The sequence below is a fragment of the Pipistrellus kuhlii genome, unplaced genomic scaffold, assembly GCF_014108245.1.
Source record: "Pipistrellus kuhlii isolate mPipKuh1 unplaced genomic scaffold, mPipKuh1.p scaffold_m20_p_2, whole genome shotgun sequence".
NCBI classification, from domain to species: domain Eukaryota; kingdom Metazoa; phylum Chordata; class Mammalia; order Chiroptera; family Vespertilionidae; genus Pipistrellus; species Pipistrellus kuhlii.
In genome coordinates, this window is record NW_023425515.1 from 65,238,017 (window position 1) to 65,263,081 (window position 25,065).

Below are 25,065 nucleotides of genomic sequence, written 5' to 3' on the forward strand. Positions count from 1 at the left end.
ATCAAACCTGTAACTCTTTGGTCTGCAGGCTTGAGCTGCCAGGGCAATTCTTTTTATTTTATTATTTTTGTTGTTGTTGTAAAGTATGTCTTTTATAGCATGTAGCTGGATCCTTTTTTTTTTCCTTTTATAAAAGATTCAGCCTTTGCCTTTTAATTGAAATCTTTGATCCATTTACATATAACTACTGTCATAGCTGATGTTACAGAATCAATGTCTGTGTCCCACCAAATTCATATATGTATTAAAACCCTATCCCCAATGTGATATATTTGAGAGGTGACTAGGATTAGATGAGGTCATGACAGTGGAGCCCTCAGGAATGGGGATTGATGCCCTTAGAATGGGAGCTTGCTTCCCATTCTGCTCTCTGCCATGGAGAGGCCAAAGAATCAGTATTAGGCAACCTGGCAAAGGCCTCTCACCAGAACTCAACCCTGCTAATACCCTGATGTTGGACTTCCAGCCTCTAGAACCATAAGAAAGAAATTTCTGTTGTTTATGAGACATCAGTTTATGGAATTTTGTAATAGCACCCCAAACTAACTACAAGAATTAGGCAGATGTCTACCAACATATTATTTGTTTCCATCTGTTTTTTGGTCTTTTATTTTTTTTCTTTCCTGAATTATTTTAGATTAAGACGGCATTATTTATTCTGTTTTTTTCTCTACAGGATTTTAGGTATATATTTTAAAAATTATATTTTGGTGTCTTCCATATAAATAAAATATATATCAATATCTTATTGTCTACTTTAAATAAGGACCTTTACCAGTTACTGACCAATGCAAGAATACTTCAACAGTTCAATTCCATTTACCTACCTGCCACTATTTGGGCTGATGTTACCATATACATTAGCACCATAGACATTAACATGAGTCAAGAAAAATCTGAGTGCAGCTTTTTGGATCTTTTTCTCAATTCCCTTTCTGTCTGGAACTGTGATGCTTTGGCAGTATGTGAACTCAGACCTCTTTCCCCTCAGCCCAATAAAGACTATCGCTTTCTGTTTGAGCTCTATTCCCTGCACCACAGTTTGAAAAATGCCCTCAGAAAAAAGCTGTGGCACTAATGTAGTGCTCACCATATGTGCTTCTCTGCTCTCAGGGACTGAGAGAGTCCTGCATGTCCTGGTTCCTAGCCAATGCCTTCAAACAGTTGATTTATGTATGTCATCTAGATTTTATTGATGTTTTTGGCAGAAGCGTTAGTACAATACCAGGTACAGTTGAGACAGGAAATGCCTTAGAACATTTTTATAAACAGAACTTTCTCCTGATGCAATAGCTGATACACCACTGGTAGAGTATTTTCCTTTATTTGTCTACTGAGGCCCAGTGCATGACATTTGTGCACCGGGGGAGAGGGATCCCTCAGCCTGGCCTGCACACCCTCTTGCAGTTTGGGACCCCTTGGTGGACATCTCCCGAGGGGTCCTTAGCACTGCCATAGAGGTGTGAGAGGTTCCTGCCACCACCACTGTGCTCACTGGCTGAGTAGTACTCCTGCTGTGGGAGTGCATTGACCACCAGGAGGCAGATCCTGCCTTGAGTGCCTGCCCCCTGGTGGTCAGTGCATGTCATAGCAATGGGTCATTTCACCATTTGGTCAATTTGCATGTTAGCCTTTTATTATATAGGCTTTTCAAAAATAATGAGATGATTCCTAGTATCCTCCAATTATTATTTTTGGTATAATCATGATCTCAAGGATTTAGACATGTTTGCTGTGCCTCAATTCATTGTAGCTATTATTCTTAGTGATGCCTAAATTTTCCCATTTTTGACCATTAGGAGCCTCTTCATGTTAGCTCCTGGATCCTTTTGACATGACCCTGTGATCTCTGATACCTTTCTTGTTATATATATGGCAAACTATTCTAGGATCACCTTGTCTCTTTTTCCCTCTTGGAAGTAAGGAACCCATGGGAGTATGAGAGGAGGATCTAGGGTAGGTTGTGTTCTCAAGGTACTGCTAAGTCTCAGTTAAAGCAAGAAGACCAGAGGATAAGCTGAAGATATAGGTGATTTTGCTGATGCCAATTCATGATTTCCAGAGGATACGAAGAAAGATATTTAGAAATAGGAAAAGGATGAGAGATTAGGTAAACCAGGAAGTGAAAGGAGAAAAGGACATGGAGAATGGAAGCATGGTGAATACTAACATGTGCTGTATCTTAAGCCACTACTATGTGTATGTTTGTTTACCTTTTTCCTAGAAAAATTGCACTATATTAAAAATCATCATAAAACAATTCCCATAGAACTGGTAGTTGCACAGATTCAAATACAGGGCTTGACTGATGCTATTTACTGGTGATGTCTTTGTATTAATCAAATATTTATTTGGAAAATATTTCTGCACAGAGCTCAGAAAATGTGAATATTTCCTCCTTTTCATTATCTTAGTGAAGTGGTTCCCTTTGAGTAATGAGAAATAGTTATCAGATATTTGTGAACAAAATGGGGCTCTGTAATAAATCCTGCCTAAACTAACCTCACAGGATGATCTGATCATAATTTCCTAAATGGGCAGGCAGTGGTGGGTAGTCACAGCCCATTCCAAACAGAGGAAACAGGATGTGAATAGGTGCATAGAGGAGAAAGATAGGAGGTAAGGCTATAAAGTGGCTAAATATAATAGACTTTTTATTTTGTTTTTTTGCCACAATATGGAGCTGCATTTTATCCTATACCAGGAGAAAATAACCATTGGTTTAAATTAGGTATATGCAAGAAATTTAGTTAGTAGAATATAATAAAAACATCTTACATAATAAAAGAGAAACATGCAAATTAATCATCACACTGCTATGCCCACAGCCAATCAGAGTGAGTATGCAAATTAACCCCCCCCCCCAAAAAAGATGGAGGTTAATTTGCATACGTAGGCGCAGAGAGGTGTAAAGTCTGCTATGAGGGGAAGGGGGGTGGCAGAGGGAGCTACTGGAGTGATGCTCCAGACAGAAGCCAGGACTTGCTGGCTCTGGGTGGCCAGGGTGTGGGGATGTTCCGGGCTCCCAGGCATCAGGGGAGCGGGGACTTGCCAGCTCCCAGGTGGCTGGGGTGGGGAGCGGGGACTTGCTGACTTCTGGGTGGTTGGGAGTGAAGCCAGGAGCCTATTCTTGCATGAATATCAAGCAATGGGCCTCTAGTTTTAAATAATTGGGTATGGGAGTTAAAGTGTGCTTCCCATGTCCCTGATTCTTTTACTGGATGAATAATAGAGTGGAGTGGGGGTGGTACAGTGGAAATGAACAGGCATTGGGGAATGTGAGTATGATGAATTTGGTATTTATACATTACTGTTAATATATTTACCTATAGCGTATACCTCATGGTATTTTTTAACCTTATCTGTCTCTTAGGATAACCTCTCTACTTTTCACAGACAATGAAATGTATTCCCATGTTTTTATTAGGAAACATTTATCTTGTCTTGCTGCCCTTTCAGCTGTTTACTTGTTCTGCAAGCTTTCATGTTTTCTTGAATAATGTTATGTACCCAGTAGATATGTTTATAATGAAAAGTCACAGATAGGGCTTTTTCTCATAGAGATAATAATATTAGTCACTTCAAGAAAATGTCATCACACTAGTGGGTCAGATTGAAAGTTAGCAGGATGTGCCTTGCTGGGTGTAGCCATGAAAGGGGTTCAGTACTTTTCACCCGATTAGACTTTAAGGCAGGAGTCTTGAGGACCGAGAATCGTTGAGGAAGACACAGGCATCATGGGGGCCAGCAAACAGGACGTCAGAATGGGAAAGAATATGGAGTTTAGAAGGCTGCTCTCTTGCACATTTCTGGCTTCCATTCGAGTTTGCCAGATTAACTGACTGGTAATCACTTTGTTATTTATTTCATGTGTAAGTTTAAAATGGAAAGATTTGCTCCCTTGTAAGTACAAATGTTGCGAGAGATAAGGATTTAAATTATTTTATTTAACCTAGTTCCCTGTCTTGATAGGAGGTCCAAAGGGGTTGTGAAGAGTCATGAAGCATTATTAGTTCTCTCATTTTCTCTGTCTCATGTCAGGTCCTCATTACATCACTCCTGACCAAGTGAAATTACATCCCTATTTCCAGACTTTCTTACGTGGGATATGTTTCAAACTATGCTAGAAAGAACTTTACATGCCATTGAACAATATGCATGTTGTTAAAGTAATTAAACAAGGAGACCACTAGTCAGAGGTGGCTGTAATGCCCTGGTGTCCTACTGAAGGAAACCAAAATCTAAGCCTGTAATTGCCTCAAAGTTATGAAATCAAACGCTAAAGACAACCAATCACAAATAGCCAATTAGGCTTAAACAACAGCTAATCCAATAATTTCCTTTCTTTGCTTCCCCATTCTATGTAATTCTTTCCCAGCTCCGGTCATCAGACTGCTCCTAAGCACTTCTAGTTTGACACTATCCATAAATGTTCAAATAAATTCTTAAAATTTTAAATATGGCTCAGTTTACCTTTTAACAATGTTCTGTGGGTCAGTTTGTACTTGAACCAGACCTCTATCTTTTGTTTTTAATTGTAATGTGGGATAATGTTTGTGAAACTTGTTCCCAAAGGGCTTGAATAAAAGTCCAAATACTTTGGCATTTGAAGTCTTCCATGATCTACTTTATTATCTGTCACTATTCCCCTCAGCCATCGTGAGTCACTCCATGTTCTTAGTCATGTCATTTCATTTTCATATGGGTTTGCTGTTCATCACTAGAGTGTAGGCGCCACAAGGGCTGATTTCCAGGAATTAGAGCAATCAGAAGATTTTGAAATGAATGATTCATTCATAATTTATGCATTAATTTGTTTACCTCCTCCTCCTCAATCTCTGCATATCTAAATTTTGTGCTTACTTTAAGAAATATCAAATATCACTTCTTCCATGGTATTTTTCCAGATTCTTAACAAAGAAAACTATGTATTCTGAATTTCTATATTTTATTTATGCCTCATTTGTGATACTTATTTTTTTAAATTATTCTTTACTTTTAGTCTCAAGAATGGAGTCTTTATTATACTTACTTTTGTATCTTTTTCCTAGACCCTAGACTCACAGTACCCTAGACTTAGCACATATTAGGCACTTACTCTTTAAATTAATGTCCTTTAATGTTTTATTAATTAATAATTAAAGTTAAAAGAGAACTAGGAAATGATTGTTGTATGAATTCTTAACTCTCCAGAAAATATTTTATGTAAACACACATATGGATCTCTTTTTTCTATTAAAATAAAAGCAACATAGTAAAAAAGTTATAGCCAATTTTGGAATCATCATTTCACTGTTTAACAACTTCAATAATAATAATAGCCATACTTTTCTGAAAACTGACCCTGGACTTGTGAGGGATCATATCTATTTAATGAGCATATTGAGGTTGAGTCTGAATTTTCCTAGTATATTTGCTAAGTATGTGAATTTATATTTAAAGATTGATCTAACTCCAGAGCTCTATTCACTAGGCCATACCTCTTATATTCTTTGGGTTAAAGAATACTTTTGGTTAACTAAGTTAAATGTTTGTGTGATATCCCCTGTGATGATACGAACATGACCAAGAAACCTTAGGTATCTGCAGTGATGTCCCCCTAATCTGATGACTATATTGCTAACAAAGGAAGAAGGGACCCTTACTAAACTTTTAAGTGGAGTCCCAGAATTTAAGTTCATCCTGGTCACCATTTTTCTATAATGACTGGATATTACAACCTGGAATCCAGTGGTGAATGGGAATTTTGGGAGTATTCCTAACTGTGCTGCCTGATTACAGTTTAAAGACCTGAATGTTCTGAGGACCAGCGGGTCACAGGATTGCCTTCCTCTGTGCTGCCTCATTAACCTGACATCTCTTGCCTGCTTTATCTCCAGTCATCCCTGGGGTTTGCTAATTGTGATGTCTCTAGAGTTAATGAAAGGTAAAACCACACAGGTGAAAAGCAAATTAAGTGCAGAATTGCTAGTTTTATTTCAAGGCATCAGCAGACTTTTGTCCTTATGATTAAATTTTTTGTTAAAAAATACACAGTATGACTAAGTTAATAAACTTGTATTTTTGTAATTAGGTAGTGGGTGTTCATTACAATTTCGCTGAAAGCTGGAGAAAATTACCTCTCTTTCCATTCATTTCCCTAATTGACAGAACTAGGTAAATAAGGGATGTTCTAGCACTTTAAATATTATTTATTGCTTTTTAGAGAGAAAGGAGAAGAGAGAGAGAGGGAGAGAGAGAAGGAGAGAGGAGAGAGACAGAGAGAGAGAGAGAGAGGGAGAGAGAGAGAGAGAGAGAGAGAGAGAGAGAGAGAGAGAGAGAGAGAGAGAGAAACATTGGTGTTTTGTCTCACTTATTTAGGCATTCATTGGCTGATTCTTATATGTGCCTTGATCAAGGATTGAACCGAAAACCTTGGCCTATTGGGACAACATGCTAACCAACTGAGCTACCTGGCCAGGGCTCTCGCTCTTTCTTGACTCCTTTCCTGCTCCTCTATCTGTTCCTGTTGGTAAGGAGATTTTCTGCCTCTCCATTTTAGCTCTTTTTGTAGCACCTCTCAGTAGTAATTATGAAGGGAAATTATCCATTATTTTTTGTATAGTGATTTATATTTTACATACCCATTATCTTATTTTAGCCTAAAAATAACAACCTATAGAAGGTAGACTGAGTGTTTTATTTCCATTTTATAAATGAGGAGGCAGATCTTTTTCCTTTTGAATGTGAGAAAAATCACATTTGTAGTCCTGCTATAATCACAGCCATCAGCTTCAAGGCCGGATTGCTGTAGCAGAGGACCAGGAGAAAAACGAGCTGAACTCAGATTCTTATTCTTCGTTTTCTCTTGTACGTATTGCAGTAAGTATAGCACTGAGTTAATAGCATGGCCTTTGGACCGAACAGCAAGAACACAAGTCTCAATTCTGACACTTAGCAGCTGCATGTTATTGGGCAAGTTACTTGATTGTTCTAAGCTTCAGTTTCCTGTTCTAAAAAGATGAGGGTTATGATATTTATAACTACTTCAATAAAATAATAGTCAGAAACTATTTAATTCCCAGGCCATCATTATAGTACTTACACTTATCTATTCCAATGGGGTAGTTGTTCCAGTATTTATTCATTCCTTCAACAAATATTTGTGTTGATTATGTACTGAGCATTGTGGAGTTAATCAGACACACACAGTCCGTGCACTCAGTGGAGTGTACATAGCAGAATGTCCAAATTCATTTGGATATCAGTATGTACACAAGAGAATATCTAAGAACATTCCGATGTCAAGAAGTCAGGGTTTTGATGAGGAGCTGAAGAAACAATGAACGGCAGCAAGAAAGAAGGAAAAACAGGCAGATGTGCTGCTGCCTTGAATCCAAGCCAGGAAAGTGTTTTAAGATGGTGGTTGTGATCAATTGCATTAAATGCCTCTGAGAGTTAGAGTAAGAGAGACCTGGAGAATGAAACTTTGATTTTAGCAAAATGGATATCAGACGGGTGAGTGGGGTCTTTGATAAGGGCAGCTTTAGTGAGACGCAGGAGAACAGAAAATAACTACTCAGCGCATGCGTCCTTAGCTCATGATCACTAGAAGTTCTCTGTTCTGAAAGAGAACATTGATCTTTGATAAAGTGGTTGACGTATTTAAAATGAGCATTGTTAGTACTGCTATACCTATGCTCCTAGTTTTTACCATTATATCAGAATGCCTGGAATATGTCCTTTGAACTAGACTATTGTTAGCTTTTTTTTTTTTTTTTTTTTTTTTAATACTGAACATTGGATATATTGATAACCAGGGACAAAAATTCACCATCCTATCTCATTTTCCTTAAAACCAGCTGTTTATAATGTTTGAATAAAAATACAACTCTTGTTGGTCTGATAAGTTGTTCAATATTCTGAGCGTTTCCAGCTATTTTAAGGACCTCCCTTGCTATTTCACAGACATCTTTTAACACGACGCTTGCTTTTCCAGACAAGAGAGGGACATCTGATCTAACATTGGCATAATTGATTTCTTGTAAAATAATGAAGAAACAACCTCTAAGTGATTTGAGTTTTTGTGATCTTAAATATTAAAGGGCATGATGACTTCTGGTATTTGATTTCCTGTTTGGAGAGAATGTCGAGAGATTTGAGAAGTGGGTAGGAGCTTGCTTTTGAGCTTTATGGCTGGGGCTAGGGTACTGAACTTAGTAGAGAATTACCTTCATGTCTGACACAGAACACAAGCTCTCTCTGGAGGTTATAAATAATATCTCAGCCAAAATTGGTTTTTCAAATTGCTAGAATCAAAGAGAATACATTCAGAAAGATTTTGACATTTCTTTTAAAAGGCTTAACATTTTGCTTTCATTAAATGATTACCAAAAAAAGAATATGTAATAAAATCTGTGATTGCAATGTGTGGAATACCAGACATTTGGCTGTAGTTTTTCTCCTTGTTATTATAAACACATGACATAAAATAAATCTAGTATCTTAATTTTAGAAAACAAACTTAATGGAGATTTAGAGAACTGCTGGATTGTTTTGTTTTTTAATTTAAGTGCAAGTATTTTGTAAGTGATGAAGCAAGTTTTTATTGTTCCATAAAACCTTGCCTTAAATCTTATTTATTAAGATTTGGCTCTATTGGTGACCAATAGCAAATCCTTTCAACATTTAAAAAGAAAATGCTATCTGCTTATCATTTTTATTTATAAAGATATGATCTAAAAAATGAATCTCATCAAGATTTTTTTTCTTGTGAAAAGTCCTCAGATGAGAACAGTTTTCTAAATCTAGTAGCCGTCTTTATCTGCTTTTTTAGCCAAGCGCAGTAATAACGTGCTTTTCACCCAGGGATGAGCTACCTGCCTTGGGTAGATGGACCATGAGCAATTTGGGCCATTGCTTCATTATGTGAGACAGAATATGTTGTCATTAGATTCACTAAACCATTTCCACAGAACCTTTTGGAGGATCTGTAAGTGCTTGCCTGTCATTGAATATTTGCCGTGGGTCCATAGGGTGAATGCTATGAAGCCATTTTCTTCTAATAGCTATTCACCAAAACAGAAATTATAGCTATCACGTTTAAAGATATATGTGTCTATATTATAGGAGAGGAATAAAGCCTCCAGTTCACACATTGTGCCACGTTGTTGTGTGCACTGCCTTGGGAAATAATATTTTAAGAAATATAGGTAGTATCTACAAAAGACAGCAAGAGCAGATCATTTGCTTCTCACTGCTCACATGTGCTAAGACTCCCAGGAAGAGTTTCCCTGGGCACATGAATCAGTTTAATAATGATTGCTGCCAGTTGGTGGCTAGACATCAGACTGCCAGCCTACTCAACAGCGTTGCCATCTGCTATTTGGATTCACAGTGTGCTGCTGCTATGCACCACCTCATTAAGAACGGGACTCTTGTGAGCCATAGACAGTGGCTTATTCAAGTGAGCTGAAGCAAGCTCCTCCCCACGCCACTTTAGTAGAGGCTGCACACATCTCATTTTATTTGGAAATTGCTCTATGCTGACCATGCAGCCTGAGTTCACTGTCTCTGATCACACCAGTGTTAGCCTGTCAGCCTCCTTGTTTCAAAGTAATATTAAAATAAGATGATTATTTCTAAGATTTGTAAAAAAAAAAAAAAAAAAAAAGTCATTTCATGGTTTTTGGTAGCACAATTCTGTCTTGAAATGATGTTAGTCACTGGCTTGCCAAACACAAATATTTGAATAAGGTAAGTGTATTATAACCTCTCAGACTTGTTTGGTATTTTCTAGTTCTGAAGATGTTTTAGTTTTGAAAAAATCCTACTGCCTAGTTTTTATTTATTAGAAACTGATTTTCAGAGGTTTTCCTTATGCTTTTCCCTTTTCTTCTTTCACTAAATATCCAAAAGCAGCTGTGAATGCAAAATATTTGCACTTGCCAGACAGAAATGATTGCATTTTATAGAATACTGACCCCACCTTAGAGATTTAAAGCATTTTAGAGGAAAAATAAAAATTGTGTAGGTTGTGTAATATTTAGATTCTCTCCATTTGTCTTAATAATGAATTCCTATAGTACTTTAAGAATTAGACAGATATCTCAAAATAGGGTTGGTTTCAAATTTTAGAGGAATCCATAGGGTGGTGGTGAAGACTTGGGGGGCTCTCTCCCACTCCCCACACAAGTACTTACCCAGTTTTTACATCTGCATCCAAAAACGTGTTTCTTAAACCTTATGCTTTTTAAGTAGTCTGTGAAGAAAGGATTTGGTAGGCAAACAGAATTGGGAAGAGGAGTGATTCAGACTGGGTTTCCCAGGATTCAGACTCTGAGACACAGTTTAACCTGCAAGGTATTTATTAAGAAGTGCTCTTGGGCCCAACACTTGACCGGGTAAGGAGACAGGCTGATCTGTAATGCAGCTCCAATAGCCACCATGGCCAACAACACGGACCTCTGGAGTCGGAATGGCCTTCAGAGTTGTCCTTAAATGGGCAAAAGAACAACTTTGGGCTTTGCACTGAGAAGTCCCTGAGTATGGGCAACTCCATGAAGGGGTGTGCTTAGGTGAAGTGGTTCTGTGGGGCTGAGGCAATTCCCACAGAGGGCTAACAGCTGCAGGCTGCCTGCCTGTGGACAGCACTCCCAGCAAATGAGGAGCAAGTCCTTCCTTGAGGGGGGATCTGGGCCATACATCACAATGCTGCCACATGGGCCAGGTCAATTCATCTGTGCTAGAGAGTTGCACTAAACATTCACATAAGAAAGGCTTTGAGACTCTGGTAACTGAAGAAACCTTCCAACTTTATTTCTTTCCTGACATCAATTCAAACTCTATGGAACTAGCGTTCCACAGGACATAATTTGATAAATGTCTCCCTAATCGTACATTGCTTTGCAGGTTGTGTTAAAAAACTGAAGACAGATAGTTTGCTCTAGGCTCCCTTCCCCTTTGGTGTTGCTGTATTAGCTTTTAAGTCATACTCAGGTGTGTGGGGAAAATGACTTTATTTTTCCACAACTGGACTTAATTTATGTCTTAAGTTCTTGTTTTGCCAGGTGGTACACGCACTTTCTCCCCCAAATCCTTAACTTCAATCATTTTCTAGGTATACAGACATTATGCTTTAAAATGATTTAATACAACATTTTCTCCTCTACTCAGGATTGCAGCTAAGCTCCAAGGAACTTAAGTCATGTCATAGCCTTGGGGGATACAGCTGATTCTTGCTGGGCATCTGTCCACAGCTAGCATGAACTGAGATTAACCCTGTTATTTTTTGGCCTTTCCTGACATCACCCTCCTAGCTTACACCTGATGATGTGTCTGCATTTCCCTCCAGTACCTCTTCAAAGAGTTCACACTGCATCTTAGGCCAAGGAGGTCTGTCAGCTCTTGGGGCCATTTCCCAAATGTTTTCAATCACGCCAGAAAACCATTAGCTTGATCCTTGTGGCCCACAATGTCTGTGAAATAGTTTCAGATTCATCAGTCTAGTTACTCAGTGCAGGTATTTCTACTCCAATTTCTTATGTGTCCAAACAACACAATGGAACTTTCTCAAGATAACCACACAGGAGGTAGGGTACCAGCTTCTCCATTTTTAGCACACATACATTTTTTTCTAGGGGTTCTGTTATGCTCTAATTTAGAATATGGAATCTCTCTTCTGAAACTCTCAGCAGCAGTTATCTCTTTTGCTTTCTCTCCAACTGTGATTTATTTTCTGCTCACTTAGTGCTGAGATTTTTTTTTCTTTGAGTGAGTTTGGAGAAGGTAGTGCATGGAGGAATTTAGCATCCCTCCAATCCTAAGTTTAATGCCATAAAATTTGATCCTTGCAAATGAAAACCAATCACCAACCTTTTTTTCTTTCATGTTTATTTTGATGAATTATCTATGGCCGATGCTCCTCAAGGCATAAAGCTTATAGAATAGTCGGGGGGAGGGGAGGGGTGAGTTTGAATGGGGGCTAAGTGCCTGGGTAGGAACAAGCATTTGACTGTGGAGAAAAATACTCCCAAGTTTACTCAGCTATTTTATTCTTCAACAAGGCAATAGGTAGGTGTCCCCTCAGGAAATGTCTTATCTTCTTTCCTGGCTGCTAGGCAGATGACTTGAGTTAATGCAGCATAACCTCAGTTGAAAAGTGCTGGGCCTGATAAAGGAAGAAAAACATTATACATTAAAGAAACTACAAAAAAAAAGCATGTACTACCAGGAGCCAGGGGAGTAATTCGTGGCATTGGATTTTGGGGGTGCTTTATTTAGGGGATCAGAATATAAGATTATAGAAATAAAACTTATTTATTTAGGGGAACTTTATTGGGACACAGGATTTACCACCTTAGCAAGAACCCCAGGGGATGGGACAGATTCGCTGATAGTGTATGAAGCCTGATATTGTTATGTCCAACACTGAGTGAAGTGAAAATCCTCAGGTTGTCCTGGTAAATTGTAGAAGTAATAAAGATGCTGAGAGAAGTGGTCATGCTGGACTGCATATATTGTGAGACTAGAAAACTCATCACATAATTTTGTTCCAAAGCAAGGCCCAGAAGACACATGATTCACTAAGGCCACCAAGAATGTGTCTGTGAGAGGCCTGAGCATCATGGGTTCATTGTTGGCTCTTCTTTTTAGTTCAGGACTGATTGTGCATGAGGTGCTCACAGAACTGTGCTTCTTAATGTCATTCAGAATGATTGGCCCTGAATTGATAGAAGACTGATGCTTAACTACCCAAAGGCGAGAGGCCATAATTAGTGTCACAACTGGAGGGGCAGTGAAGGGGTTTGACCCTCGGGGTGTTTAGGAGATTTTTGATTGAATATAACACTCCTACAGCCAAAATGGATAGGCAAGTAATAATGCTGCCTAACCTCTGTAAGCAGGAAGGCAAAAATGGAAAAGGAGGAGGGTGAGGGCATTGGCCCCAATGAAATGTCACAATCTCTTATTCAGTTTCAAGGCTCAAGAGAGTTTTCAGATATGGAACCCACAGATGGAAGAGGGTCCTTCAGAGGAAGGAGCCTGCTATTCAGTGGCAGGCATATACTGTGGTGAATCTCCAATTCTTCGTGTGGCCAATTGCTAAGGTGATAGTACCCTGAGAAAGGGAACTATCCAGACATTTCAAGGACTGCTGGACATAAGATCTGAGTTCACAGTGAAACCTGGAAACCCAAGCAACATAGTGACACTCCCTTAAAGTGGGGGCTCATAGGGACCAGGTCCTGTGGTACCGGCTGAAGTCTGGCTCACGGACACATTGAGTCTAGAGACCCACAGTTGTTCATGTCTACAGTGCCTCAGTGTGTAGTGCGGGATGACTGTAAGACAAATAAAGCCTGTGACACATGAGGTAAGAGTGATCATAGTGGGGAAAGCCAAATGGATATCTCTGAAACTCCTCCTTATCCCAGCCAAGATAGGAAATCATAAACATTTGGCTAGGATTGGGGGGTGGAGCTTATTGGTGGTCGTCATGATCTTTCCATCCACTTGGCCAGTCTGGGCTTTGAAGAAAACTGGACAGAGTGGCTGTAGACTAGTGCGGGTAGAGTGGCTGTAGACTAGTGCGGGTAGAACCTAGTATTGGCCCTGATTTCAGGTGCTGTGCAGATGTGGTATCATTCATTACTAGCGATTAAGAAGGGCTCAGGTACATCGTATGTACCCATTGATTTGATGAAGGTGTTCTTTTCAATCAGAACTTGGAAAGAGGATCAGACACAATTGGCTACATTATAACTATGTCCATAAGTAGCCTTGAAGGACAATAGAAAGGGCAAATATTTCCAATAAACAGAGCTGTGAAGGGCATACCTGGTCATCTGCTGTGTGTGGAGAACTGGTTCTAGGTGAGAATACGTGTACTTCCCTGGGCAGTGGCTAATGGCTTGGCAATTTGTTCAGGAGATGGATGGAAAAAGACTGGAAAATTACAAGGCAGTCTGGTGTAGAGGTATGTCATGGGAGTGGACATAGAGCTTTAAGATTTTTATTTCACACCTTACCACCCAAGAAGGCAATTGTCACTGATGGGGTACTTAGCACTTGGCCAGTGAAGATTCTTATCAGCCAGGCTTTGTTATCATGCCCTGAGCTGGCACCTTGAATACCTGAATTAAGTAGCTGGAGTGGCAGAGCTGGAAGTTATAAATAGGCTCAACATATGGACTCTCATTTGCTAAGGCTGATGTAGCTAACGCAGTCTCAAGTCCATGCCATCAGCTACAGAGACCATCACTGAGCCCTCAATGTGGCACCGTGCTTCAAGGAGATCAAAGAGTCTTATGTTGCAAGTCAACTCTAATGGGACTCTTTTATCCTGGAAGGACCAGTAGTTTGTTCTTACAGGGTTAGAGCCTAGTCCAGGTATGAGTTTGCCTTTATTACCTGCAGAGCCTCAGCCAGCATCACTATAAAGGACTTACATAGTATTCAACCAATGCATAATGATGAAGGTGCTAAGTGGGCCCATGACCATGGGATCCCCTGGTCTTATCACAGACAGCATTGCAGTCTCGTACCTGTGTCTTCTAAAGGCACAGGTTAAAATATGAGCTTTAGGGCAACATTATGACTACAGTAGATTCATTAAATTGGGAACTTTCTAGTACGGAAGTATCATAAGAGTCAAATACAGTGGCAAAAGGAGTGGCTTCAGTTTCAACACTCCCAGTGACTTTTTATTGGAAGCATTTGTACTTTCTTGCAACTCTGCCCTCTGTAAATTTGGAGGTCTTGGTTCCCACAGGGGGCATACTCTTCCCAGGGGCTACAGTGGGTCTCACTGAACCACAAGAAATGGCTGCCACTAGAGCACTTTGTACTCCTTGTGCCCAGCGATGTGCAAGAGAGGAGTCACCATATCCATAGAGTAACTGACCACCATGAGCAGGAGGTTGGGCTCCTCCACAGAGGGACAGGGAAGGATATGCGTGGATCCATGGTGAGCCACTTGGTTCCCCCTGTTGCTCCTTTTCCCACTATAACTGATCAGAAGCACATGGCAAACTCCAAGAAGGGTGTGGTTACTAAGGTTTCAGACCTCTGAAAAGGGAAAGTTTGCATCACATGACCAGGCAAACTACCACAACTCCCGAGGTGATTGATAAGTGTGAAGAGGTTCCCTCCTGGGATAGTGGGGGGAAAAGAGGATGAGAACCACTTGCTGCCCTGAGATCAGTGATAATGGATGTAGTTCAGTCTACTAACCAACCTCCCTCTGCTAAGTTCATGCTCAAGAAAATGGGCCTGTTTCAGGAATCACAGAGGTCTTCCTCCCTGAATAGTGCTCGGGAGAATGATGGGCTATGGCAGCCATGCAAGTGCACCACGCAGATCTGCTGAGGGGAACTCAATTGGCTGAGGGCCCTGTCTGCTGCTCTCTGAAACCCTTGGTATGTTCATGCCAAGCCTACAGTTCCCAGGAGGCTTTACCATCAGAACAGCGAGCAGAGCGGGTATAGAAATGCAGGCCCATTCATGTGTGCAAGGGGACTCCTTTAAGGGGCAACTTTGGCTTGAGAGTTTCGACCCTTAACTTTCTTGGAATTTGTTGCTGTAGAGATTCAGGCTACTTCAAACTTCTTTCTTTCAAAGGGGTTAGACATACAACTGTCTGAAAACTTCCTCCTCTGTCTTCCTATTTCAACTCTCACAGGCATTTCCCCAAATAGATCTCTTGTAAATCTATTTTCGCATGTGCATCTTGGAGGACCTGAAATAACACACTTGGACTTTGTTCTGACAGTTACTTGTGGATCAACTTCATACTGCTGCGGGGTTTGTAAACTTTTTTTTTTTTTTTTGGTCATGTCTAGTGTAGATTTTACCATCAGGCTGGCTTAACCCTATTTACACAAGGTGTAACCTTCCTGAGATCCCAGTGAATGTCAGGAGTTCTGAGCGAGGACTCTCCACTGTGGCTGGATGGAAATTAAATGTTTCCCATTCTTGTGCTAGTGTGGGGCATTGTTAAGCTTAGTGTTCAGCAATGAATGTAAAGGGATCTGTATGCTGATTTCTTAACTTTTTAAAAATCTGCACACCTGCTTCTTCACTGATACTCTGCCCTGAAAATTCAAGCCATCTCAGTTTTACTCAACTTGTCTTGGTCTCCCTACCTCAGAAAGACTGCTCTGTTCAGCTCCTCCTCCTGCAATGTCATCCAGCCCTTAAATCTAGGCAGGTGGGGCAACTGGAGGGTCACCTTGCTTTCCTCCCTCTGTCATCCCACTGTTGCTGCCAGTTGTCCATTGTCTGAAAGGCTACTTTAATACTACCTCATGCCCCTGGTTCCTGGGAGTATTGATAGCCAATCTTTTTGTGAAATTTTAAATATATTTAGAGCTATAAATTTCCCATAAATATTTGCTTTCACAATATCCTGTGTTTTGATATGTTGTATTTCCATTAGAATTTATCTCAAAATATTTTCTAAATTCTAGTTACTTATTATAGCTTGCTTTATGGATCATTTGGAGTGTTTTCCTTAAATTATAAGAATTTGGGAAATTGTTTTTATCTTTATGTAATTGATTTCTGGCTTAATTCATACTCTATATTATTTCAATATTTGGAAATTTATAATCAATTGAATGGTCAGTTTTGGTAAATGTTGAATGGTGAGCCTTAAAATATTATGCATTCTAAAATTTTTGGATATAATGTTTTATATTATATCTTATTTAAATGTATAGTGCCTGTACATAACAAATGGTAGCTCAACACATACTGAATTGCTCAAAGGTTTTATCCTATTGATGGTAATTCCAGATCAAATAAGAAAGGATGATGAGGTCATTACAAGAGTTTAGGCACAGAAAAAACTGTTTTTGGAAACCTCATAGAGGAAGCTTGAATCAAAGCATGCAATTTACCCCTATTTTAAACAATTTTAATGCCAACCCCTTACGTGATGGAAATTATCCCAACGCTTTTCCTTCTTGTATTTCTACCAATTTTTCTTTCATTGGTTGTACGCTCTGTATTGTTAATATAATACTATGTGACAGTAGACAACACTATCTTAGGAAAAGTTAATGACAATGACTCATAAAACCCACGGAGACTCAACAAAAGGTTCATTTTATTTCTTCAAACAATTCATGATTGTTTTCTGAGATTACATGAGTTTAGAAGATATCTAGTATCTCTATTCAATAGTCTAATGTTTCAAGTACAATATATATAATTTTTATTTTCCCAAGTTCTCATGTTGTATTTTGCATGTTCCTGTCCTATTTCTTACAAAAATCCCTTAAGGTTAAAACTGTCATTAATGTACATATTCTAACACAGTTAAACTTTCTACTTCTGCCAGCCTTGTTCTGGACACTGAAATTTTGATTACAGAAAAAAGAGAGAAAATAGATTTGGACACAGCTAAAAGCACATTCTGTAGGCTTATATGATGTCTGCTGTGCTCTGTCTCACATCTCTGCAACCTCCAGGTCCAGCCACCACGCTGGTGAACAGTCTGGGAAGGTTCCCCCTGTTCTGTGCTGACAGTGCCTCACTCCAGCCTGGCCCAAGGATCTGGCTTCCTATCTCACGGCTTCTCTGCTGTGGCAATGAGTGATGCTCTGGTGCCAGGGAGGCTCTCCCAGCTTTGCAACTTCAGGGCTGGGGGAATTAACACCAAAGGGAGCAGTTCTCAATATGTAGGAGATGGGTGCTGAGAGATAAATGCTTCTCCCTGTCAATCTGCAGACAGACAGTTCCAACACAAAATTTAGTAAGGATCCTGAGAAGGCTCTTCACTAAGAAACTGTTAATAGTGGCAGACACTTGATAACACTACCTTATTTTGCTTGAATTTTCTTTCCTCTCTCTCATTCCTGCTCCCTAGGATTATATTCCCAAGTAGAATATGTCTGCCTCTGTCTCAGGCCCTGCTTCCAATAATAATGTAGATTAAGAAGACAGTAGGTAAGTAGGTTGTTGTAGATTATGTAATGCAGGAATACCATTTCCCTCCACTCTGCATGGTAAAAAGAAACATTCAGTTGGCAGCGGTTTATGGTAATTTTGATGATTTTCCATTGTTTTCCTTTTCTGGAAGGTCACCAGCCACCCTGAAGCAAGACCACCTAAAGAAAAACAGTTGGTACAAATTACCTTCTAATTGAATAGACAGACTTCTCTGTGATGATACTCTAAGGGGCTTCTCTTTGTGAGGGGGCCTCAGCAATTCGGTTGGATACTCCAATCTAATAAGGAGAAGCCCTCAGTGTACTTAATCAGAACGAGCTTTTTGTTGCTTTGGCAACAACCATATCACATTTCTTATTCCCCTTGGTAAAAGCCTAGAGCTTTTATTATTATAATAATCCTTTTTTTTTTTTGCTGAGAAACTCAAACATACCTTAAAAATATAAAAATTACTAGAATACAATCAGGACTTTCTTATTCATAAAAAAATGAAGAAATACCCTGAAAGATATAGGGGTTATTAGCAAGAAATTAAGGTGTCTGAGAAAAATGTTAACAATTAGAAATTTTTACAAATTCAAGATATTGAATTAGAGAACAAAATTGGTAAATTCTCCTCCCCTCTCACCAGAACTTATATTGGTACAGAAAACAAGGAAATAAATAAAGTAACTAAAATACATAGCATTTCAAATAAAAGGCACAGATAAAAATAAATGGGTAAAGGTGGTCAAAAAGTATAAACTTTAGTTATAAAATAAAAAAAATCCCTAGAGATGTAATGTACAGAGAGGTGACTAAAGTTAACAGTACTATATAATATATTTGAAAGCCAGAAGAGAGTAGATCTTAAAAGTTCTCATCACAAGTAAAAAATTTTATAACTGTGTGGTGATCATTTCTCTATATATTCAAATATAGAATCAATCATGTTTTACAACTAAAACTAATATATTAATAATAATGTTATACGTCAATTATCTATAATAATAAAAGCGAATTATGCGAATCGATTGATTGACCAAACGACTGAATAGCAGAACGACCATCTGGATGACCATGCTATGACATGCACTGGCTCCAGGCCAGCCAAGGTGGGTGCAATGCGATTGGTCGGGGGAGCCCAACCATTGCCCCAGGATTGCCCCATAGAAGGAGGCCCAGGCCACCCACCAGTGATGCTGTGGTGGGTGTGCAGGGCTGGCCAGCAATTGCACCCCTCACCTGTTGCTTGCAGAGGGAGCGACCGGTGGCAGGGGTGGGAGGACGGGGGTGGGGGGGGGGGGAAGTGCTGCACAGGTGGCAAGCAGTAGCAGTGGCAGGGGGCAGGGCCAGCTGCCAGCAGCCAGGGAAAGGGACCAACCAGGCTTAGGGACCCTACCCGCAAGAAGGTACAAGCCAAGTTGAGGGACCCCTATCCCCTGTGCATGGATTTTGTGCACCGGGCCTCTAGTATCTAAATAAAAAAATAAATTAGGGATGGGGGAAAGAGTGTACAAGTTTTTTTTGTTTTGTTTCATTTAAACTACAGATCTCACTGAGAAAATGACATTTAAACAACCTGAGGAGAAAAGGGTCAGTCACATGAGTATTTGGGGGAGGAACACTTGCAAAGATGAAAAAGGAATCCTAAGAGCTCTGAGATAAAAAGAGACCAGTGTTGTCTGAGAAATGTGAGCATTAGAAGCTGAAATTAGAAAGGGGTTGGAGAAAGGAGGCAGTGACAGGTCATCTGAGAGAGGGATTCACAATGGATGCAGGGTATACTACACACCGAGGGAGTATTTTGAAAAACATTTGGTATTATTGTGATTGGTTGATACTACTGGCCTTTAGTAGATAGGCAACATGCATGTTAAAAGTTCAGTAATGCTCCCAACAAAGTATTTTCTATATTTTGTGCAACTGGAAAGCAACCTACTGCTCATTCATGTAGATGTAAAACTTTATAATTATTTATGCTAACATCTAAATTTCATTTATGGTAAGCTAGATTATTTGGACCAATTCTCCATTGAAAATAAGCAGACATCTTGGATAAAATATATTTGATCAAATTTGGAAAGCTTTTGTGAATATTTTTTTCAAATAATTTTCTGCCCCATACTCAGTCTTTTTGCCTTCTGGGAATCCAATTTCATGTCTGTTAGATCACTTGATACTATTCTATGAGTCATGGATGTTTTATTAAGAAATATTTTTTTCTCTGTGTATTTATGTTTGCATAATTTCTAGTGACCTGTCTAGAAGTTGATGATCCTTTCTACTTTTGCGTCTAATTTACTTATAAGCCCATCAAATAAGTTCAGATATTGTATTATCCAATTATAGGACTTCCATTTTGTTCTTTAAAAAATATATATATATATATATATTATATATATAGTCTGCCCGCTCCGTGTGGCTCAGTGGCTAAGTGTCTATCCATGCAAAAGGAGGTTATCAGCTAGATTTCTGGGCAGGGTACATGTCTGGGTTGGAGGCTCAATCCCTACTGGGGGATGTATGGCAGGCAGCTGATCAATATTTCTCTCATAGGTTTCTATCTCTCCCTCCCCCCACCCTTCTCTGTAAAATCAATAAAAACGTATTTTAAAACATAATATCTGTATTTCTCTTGAAATTCTCTATCCAACCTTTATATCCTCTTTAGCAAGATTTTTAAATATATTTGTCATGTTTATAATTTAAAGTCCTTGTTTATTAACTCTAACATCTCTACTGATTCATTGTTTCTATTGATTCATGACAAAGGTGACACTGCAGAGCAGTAGGGAAAGGACGATCTTTTCAAGGAAAGGACTTGGGTCAATTGAATAACTACTGTATATGAAAAAAAATTTAACTCTTATTTGATATTATACTCCAAAGTCAATTCATATGGTTAGCAGATCTAAATGTTCAAAGAAAACAGTATGTCTTTAAACATTGAAAATTTACATTCATTAAAATTTGACAATGAAATAGTTAAAATACAAACCACAGATTAGGGAAAGGTTATTTTTTTTTTTTTTTTTTTTTGCATCTGTCATAAATGAAAATGGAGTCACATGTAGAATACATAAATGAGGTAAAAAAGATAGATAACCCAATAGAAAAATGGGGTAAAGACCCAACAGACACTTCACTACAGAGGATTTCTAAAAGACTAATAATCACATGAAAAGATGCTGCTCTTTTTCTTTTGTCAAAGAAATGTAAATTGGAAACACACAATCACCAAATGTTGGGGAGGGTATGGAGCAATGAGAATCCATTATACACTGCTGATGGGTGTATAAATTTGAAAAATTGTTCGGCATTATCAGCTATAGTGAACCATAAACATAACCTATGTCCCAGCTATTCCACTTTTAAGATATATATCCCAATAGAAATCTGTATCTCCATGTGGGACATTTGTTTCCACTGATGCATATCATTCAGATAATACAGGGTATATCAATAATTATTTCACACCTGAAAATAAAACGAATTGAACACTCAATATCAGTGTAAGGAACTAGTCACAATATCAATATCAGGGACCAGTCACAATATTATATGATTCCATTTTATGAAATGTCAGGAATAGGCAAATATATAGAAACAGAAAGTAGATTAGTACTTGCTTAGGGCCAGAGAGGATGGGGAGTGTGGATGTGATAACTACAGAAGTATGGAGTTGTCCTGAGACTAGAAAATGTTCTAAAATTGACTGTGGCAATAGTTGCACCTGTCTGTGACTGAATATCCTAAAAGCACCAACAAATTGTACAATTTAAATAAATGAATTGAATGGTATCTGAATTATATATCAGTTAGGCCAAAATTAATTAAAAACAGTGTAAAAGAAAAATAAGTTGTGGCATATTCATATAATTGGATGTCATAGAACATAAAAAAATAAACATTTTAAAAAGATCTGTTACAGGAACCAGAGTGGAAGAATCTCAAATGTAATATGAAGTGAAAAAATCAAAAAACAAATACTATATCATATTTATTGAGTAATTCATTTAATGTAAAATTCAAGAACAGACAACACTAATCTATGCATTTGCATATAGGACAATGGTTGTATTTGGAAAGTTGTCCCTGACTGGGCAAGGGGATTAAGGGAGCTGGGAATGGTCTGTTGTGTTTTTTTGTTTTTTTTTTTTTTTTTTTTAAATCTCCACTATGGTTGCAAGGGTATATTTATGATAGTCTTTGAAAGTTTATTGAAGTGTATATTTATAGTTCGCCCAGTTTTCTGTATTTTGTCCTAAATTTGACTGTAGTAATAAACTTCAATAAAAGTTTATTAAGAAATATTCATAAAAATCCAGTTATTCAATAAGTTGTCCTAGTAATAGGCATTGGTAAAAATGGACTAAAAGAATATATAAACATTTAGTTGTTTTTTGTTTTTTTTCTTTTGTGTGTGTGTGATGGAGGGTTAGTTTTAGAGAGAATTTTTATTTCCTTCTATATATTTTTTCAGTGTTTTCCAAATTATCATAGTAGACATATACTATATCTATCACTAGAAAAATGTTTTAAAATACATGTTAGCAATACCTCTCTCTTACTTCTATACTAATTTAATCACACTGTAAGGACTTCGGCTTTTGCTCCGAGGAAGGAAGAGACTGTCATTTTAGAGTCAAGGCGGGTGTGGCTGCTGGTCTGGGGTTTCCGGGTGGCAAGGCTGCCACCCAGGGACTCGCCGACTCACCGGCTGCCCCCCAGCAGGAAGGAGGCGCAGGTGCAGGGACCAAAAGACCGCGAACCCTCACCCATGGGCAGGGAGGTCGCGGTCCTCCAGGAACCTGGGTCCTTGCAGCTCGCTGTGGTTGAGATCCAAGCTCCAACCTCCGAGCTGGGTTAGAGAACGATCAGCATCTCATCACTGTCATCCTCATGTTGTTTTTGAAAGGCCCAGGGAGCTAAGAGGTGCTTTTACATTCTATGAGGTTGTTAAAAAAAAAAAAAAAAAAGGAAAAGAAAGAAAAAAAGGCAAAATACGCGACGGAAACAGATCCTGGCCTGCAAATCCTAAAACATTTGTCATCTGGCTCGTTATGCAAAAAGTTACCCAACTCTTTGATGAATTGTATGGTATTTTGGACGTTACCTGTAGGCTCTGGCGGGCGGGAAGCCGGGGCGGACGGAGCGCCAGGGGCACCCCCGTCCGCGGCCTCACCGGGAGCAGCGGCGCCGGGCTCCGCACACCCGGGAGCCGGCATCGGCGTGGGAACGCGCCTCCGCGGGGTCCAGCCTGGCGGGGGGCGGGCATCGCGGGCCCACACGCCGCCGGCTCCTCCGCCCGGGGGCTCCGAAAGGATGGACGGCGCTCCCTGCAGCAGCCGTCGGCGGACGGCACAGAAGGCTTCCCGGCTTCCCCTGGGAAAGCACGGCTGTCACTCCGGAGAAGCCCCGCTCCCCACCCCGGGAGCTCCCTCTCCTCCGTCCCGTGGCGGCCGCCGCGCCGCTCTGCGCGGCCCTCGGCGCCAGGGCAACTTTTGAAGGAGCGCCGCGTGGGCGCGGCCGCCGGGCGCGTGCGCAGTGGCCGCCCCCCGCAGCGCGCGCTCACTGCGCAGGCTCCACGGGCACGGCCGCCGGGAGGCGTGGTCCCCGCCCCCTCCCGGGGACCGGGCCGGAGGAAGCCGGGGCGGAAGGACGAGGACTGCGTCTCTGCGGAACTCACTGAGAGTCAGCTGTGAACTTCGTAACCCTTCACCTCTACCCGCTACTAACGTTTAAAGACCATGTCCTCTCATTCAGCCCGGGATCCCGGGACCTGCCCCTGAGCAGAGGGAGGGATGCTCCTGAGTCCTGGTCCTCCATCGGCCCTAGGAACGCTCTGGGCAGGATGAGCCCTTGTTGTGGGGTCCCGGGTGAAGGTTGGGGGGGGGGGGGGACTGTCGTGGGCACTGTGCAGTGGTGAGGGGCACTCCTGGCAACCTTGCCAGTGGCAACCCTCCCTCCCTCGTGGTGACAACCAAAATCGCCGCCAAAAGTTGGTGTGGGAGGGTGGGGCAGAGTCACCCTTTTTGAGGACCGCTGTCCTATAGGCTCACAATACAGAGTCCTTAGGAAATAAATGCACCATTAGGCTCTCCAGGCGTTGGAAATAGGAACTCACTAACCCAGTTAAATTAGTCTGTATTCGAATTTCCTCAATTGACCACTCCGCCGCTGCCCCCCTCCCTCCCAAATCCTCGCTTACCCTCTTGTTTAGAACTATACATCTGGGATCACGTATTACATTTACTGGTTTTCAAATCTCTTTAACTTTCTTTCAATTTAGAATACTTTCCTAGCCGTGTGTGTGTGTGTGTGTGTGTGTGTGTTTATGGTATTGACATTTTTTTAGTTCAGTCCAGTGGTCTTTCCAGAATGTACTTCAACTTGGACACTCAGATTGGTTCTCAATCTCAACACAAGATTAATGTTGAACATTTGTTTGTTATTTTTTGTTTTGTTTTTTTAAGCTGGAATCTTGTCTAGGTGATGTTACATTCAATTTTATCTATTTTCAAAGGAATATTTAGCTGTTTTAACGTTTAATTTTAAAAAAGTCACATTTCCTTCCAGTGTCTTGAGATACCACTTTTATCACATATATAAATTTCCACATTGTACTTGGGTTATATCTGTATTTTCTTAACCCCACCCCCTTGATCTGATTGTCTACTCCTGTGCTAATATTACACTGTTTTAATTACAGAAATTGTATAATATATTCCAATATCTGTTATGGATAAACCTGCCTCATTGCTGTGGGGTTTTTTTTTTTGTTTGTTTGTTTGTTTAGTTTTCTCTGTTTCTTGGATATTATTGCTTATTCATTTAGTTGTATAAACTATAGAATCTAGATCCATAAAAATACTTTATAATATTGCCATCGATTTATGATTTTGTATTATTCTACTGAAGAACAAGGCTATTTTTCCTTTTATTCAAGTTTCAGTTTTATGTCTTTTGGGAAAGCGTTGAAGTGTTTTTCGTGTAAGTTTTGCACATTTCTTGTTAAATGTATTACTAGGCTATATTTCATTTTTGTTGGCAATGTAAGTGGGACCATCTCTTCTACTTTTCCCTTTAATTGCTATTGCTTAAATATATGAAGGTATTGATTTCTTTATGTAACTTTGTATCTTGCTA

General features: G+C 39.8%; 1 protein-coding gene across 1 annotated transcript; it reads right to left on the minus strand.

Annotated features, from left to right (window-relative positions):
* Positions 1–17,069: 17,069 nt before the first annotated feature.
* LOC118723882 (translation initiation factor IF-2-like) lies at positions 17,070–24,149 on the minus strand. The gene is made up of 3 exons (XM_045583786.1): positions 24,128–24,149; positions 23,033–23,592; positions 17,070–18,092 (listed from the first exon to the last, which is right to left on the minus strand). The coding sequence occupies exons 1-3, from the start codon at positions 24,147–24,149 to the stop codon at positions 18,066–18,068; spliced, it is 609 nt and encodes a 202-aa protein (XP_045439742.1). The 3' UTR covers positions 17,070–18,065.
* Between the last annotated feature and the right edge of the window lie 916 nt (positions 24,150–25,065).

Coding starts and splice junctions, on each gene's coding strand:
- LOC118723882 (XM_045583786.1), bottom strand. CDS start 24,149: ATGTATAGTTCTAAACAAGAGG. Junction 23,593..24,127: donor GTATAGTTCTAAACAAGAGG/GTAAGCGAGGAT, acceptor TGAGTTCCGCAG/AGACGCAGTCCTCGTCCTTC. Junction 18,093..23,032: donor CCGCCCGCCAGAGCCTACAG/GTAACGTCCAAA, acceptor GTTTTTCTTTAG/GTGGTCTTGCTTCAGGGTGG.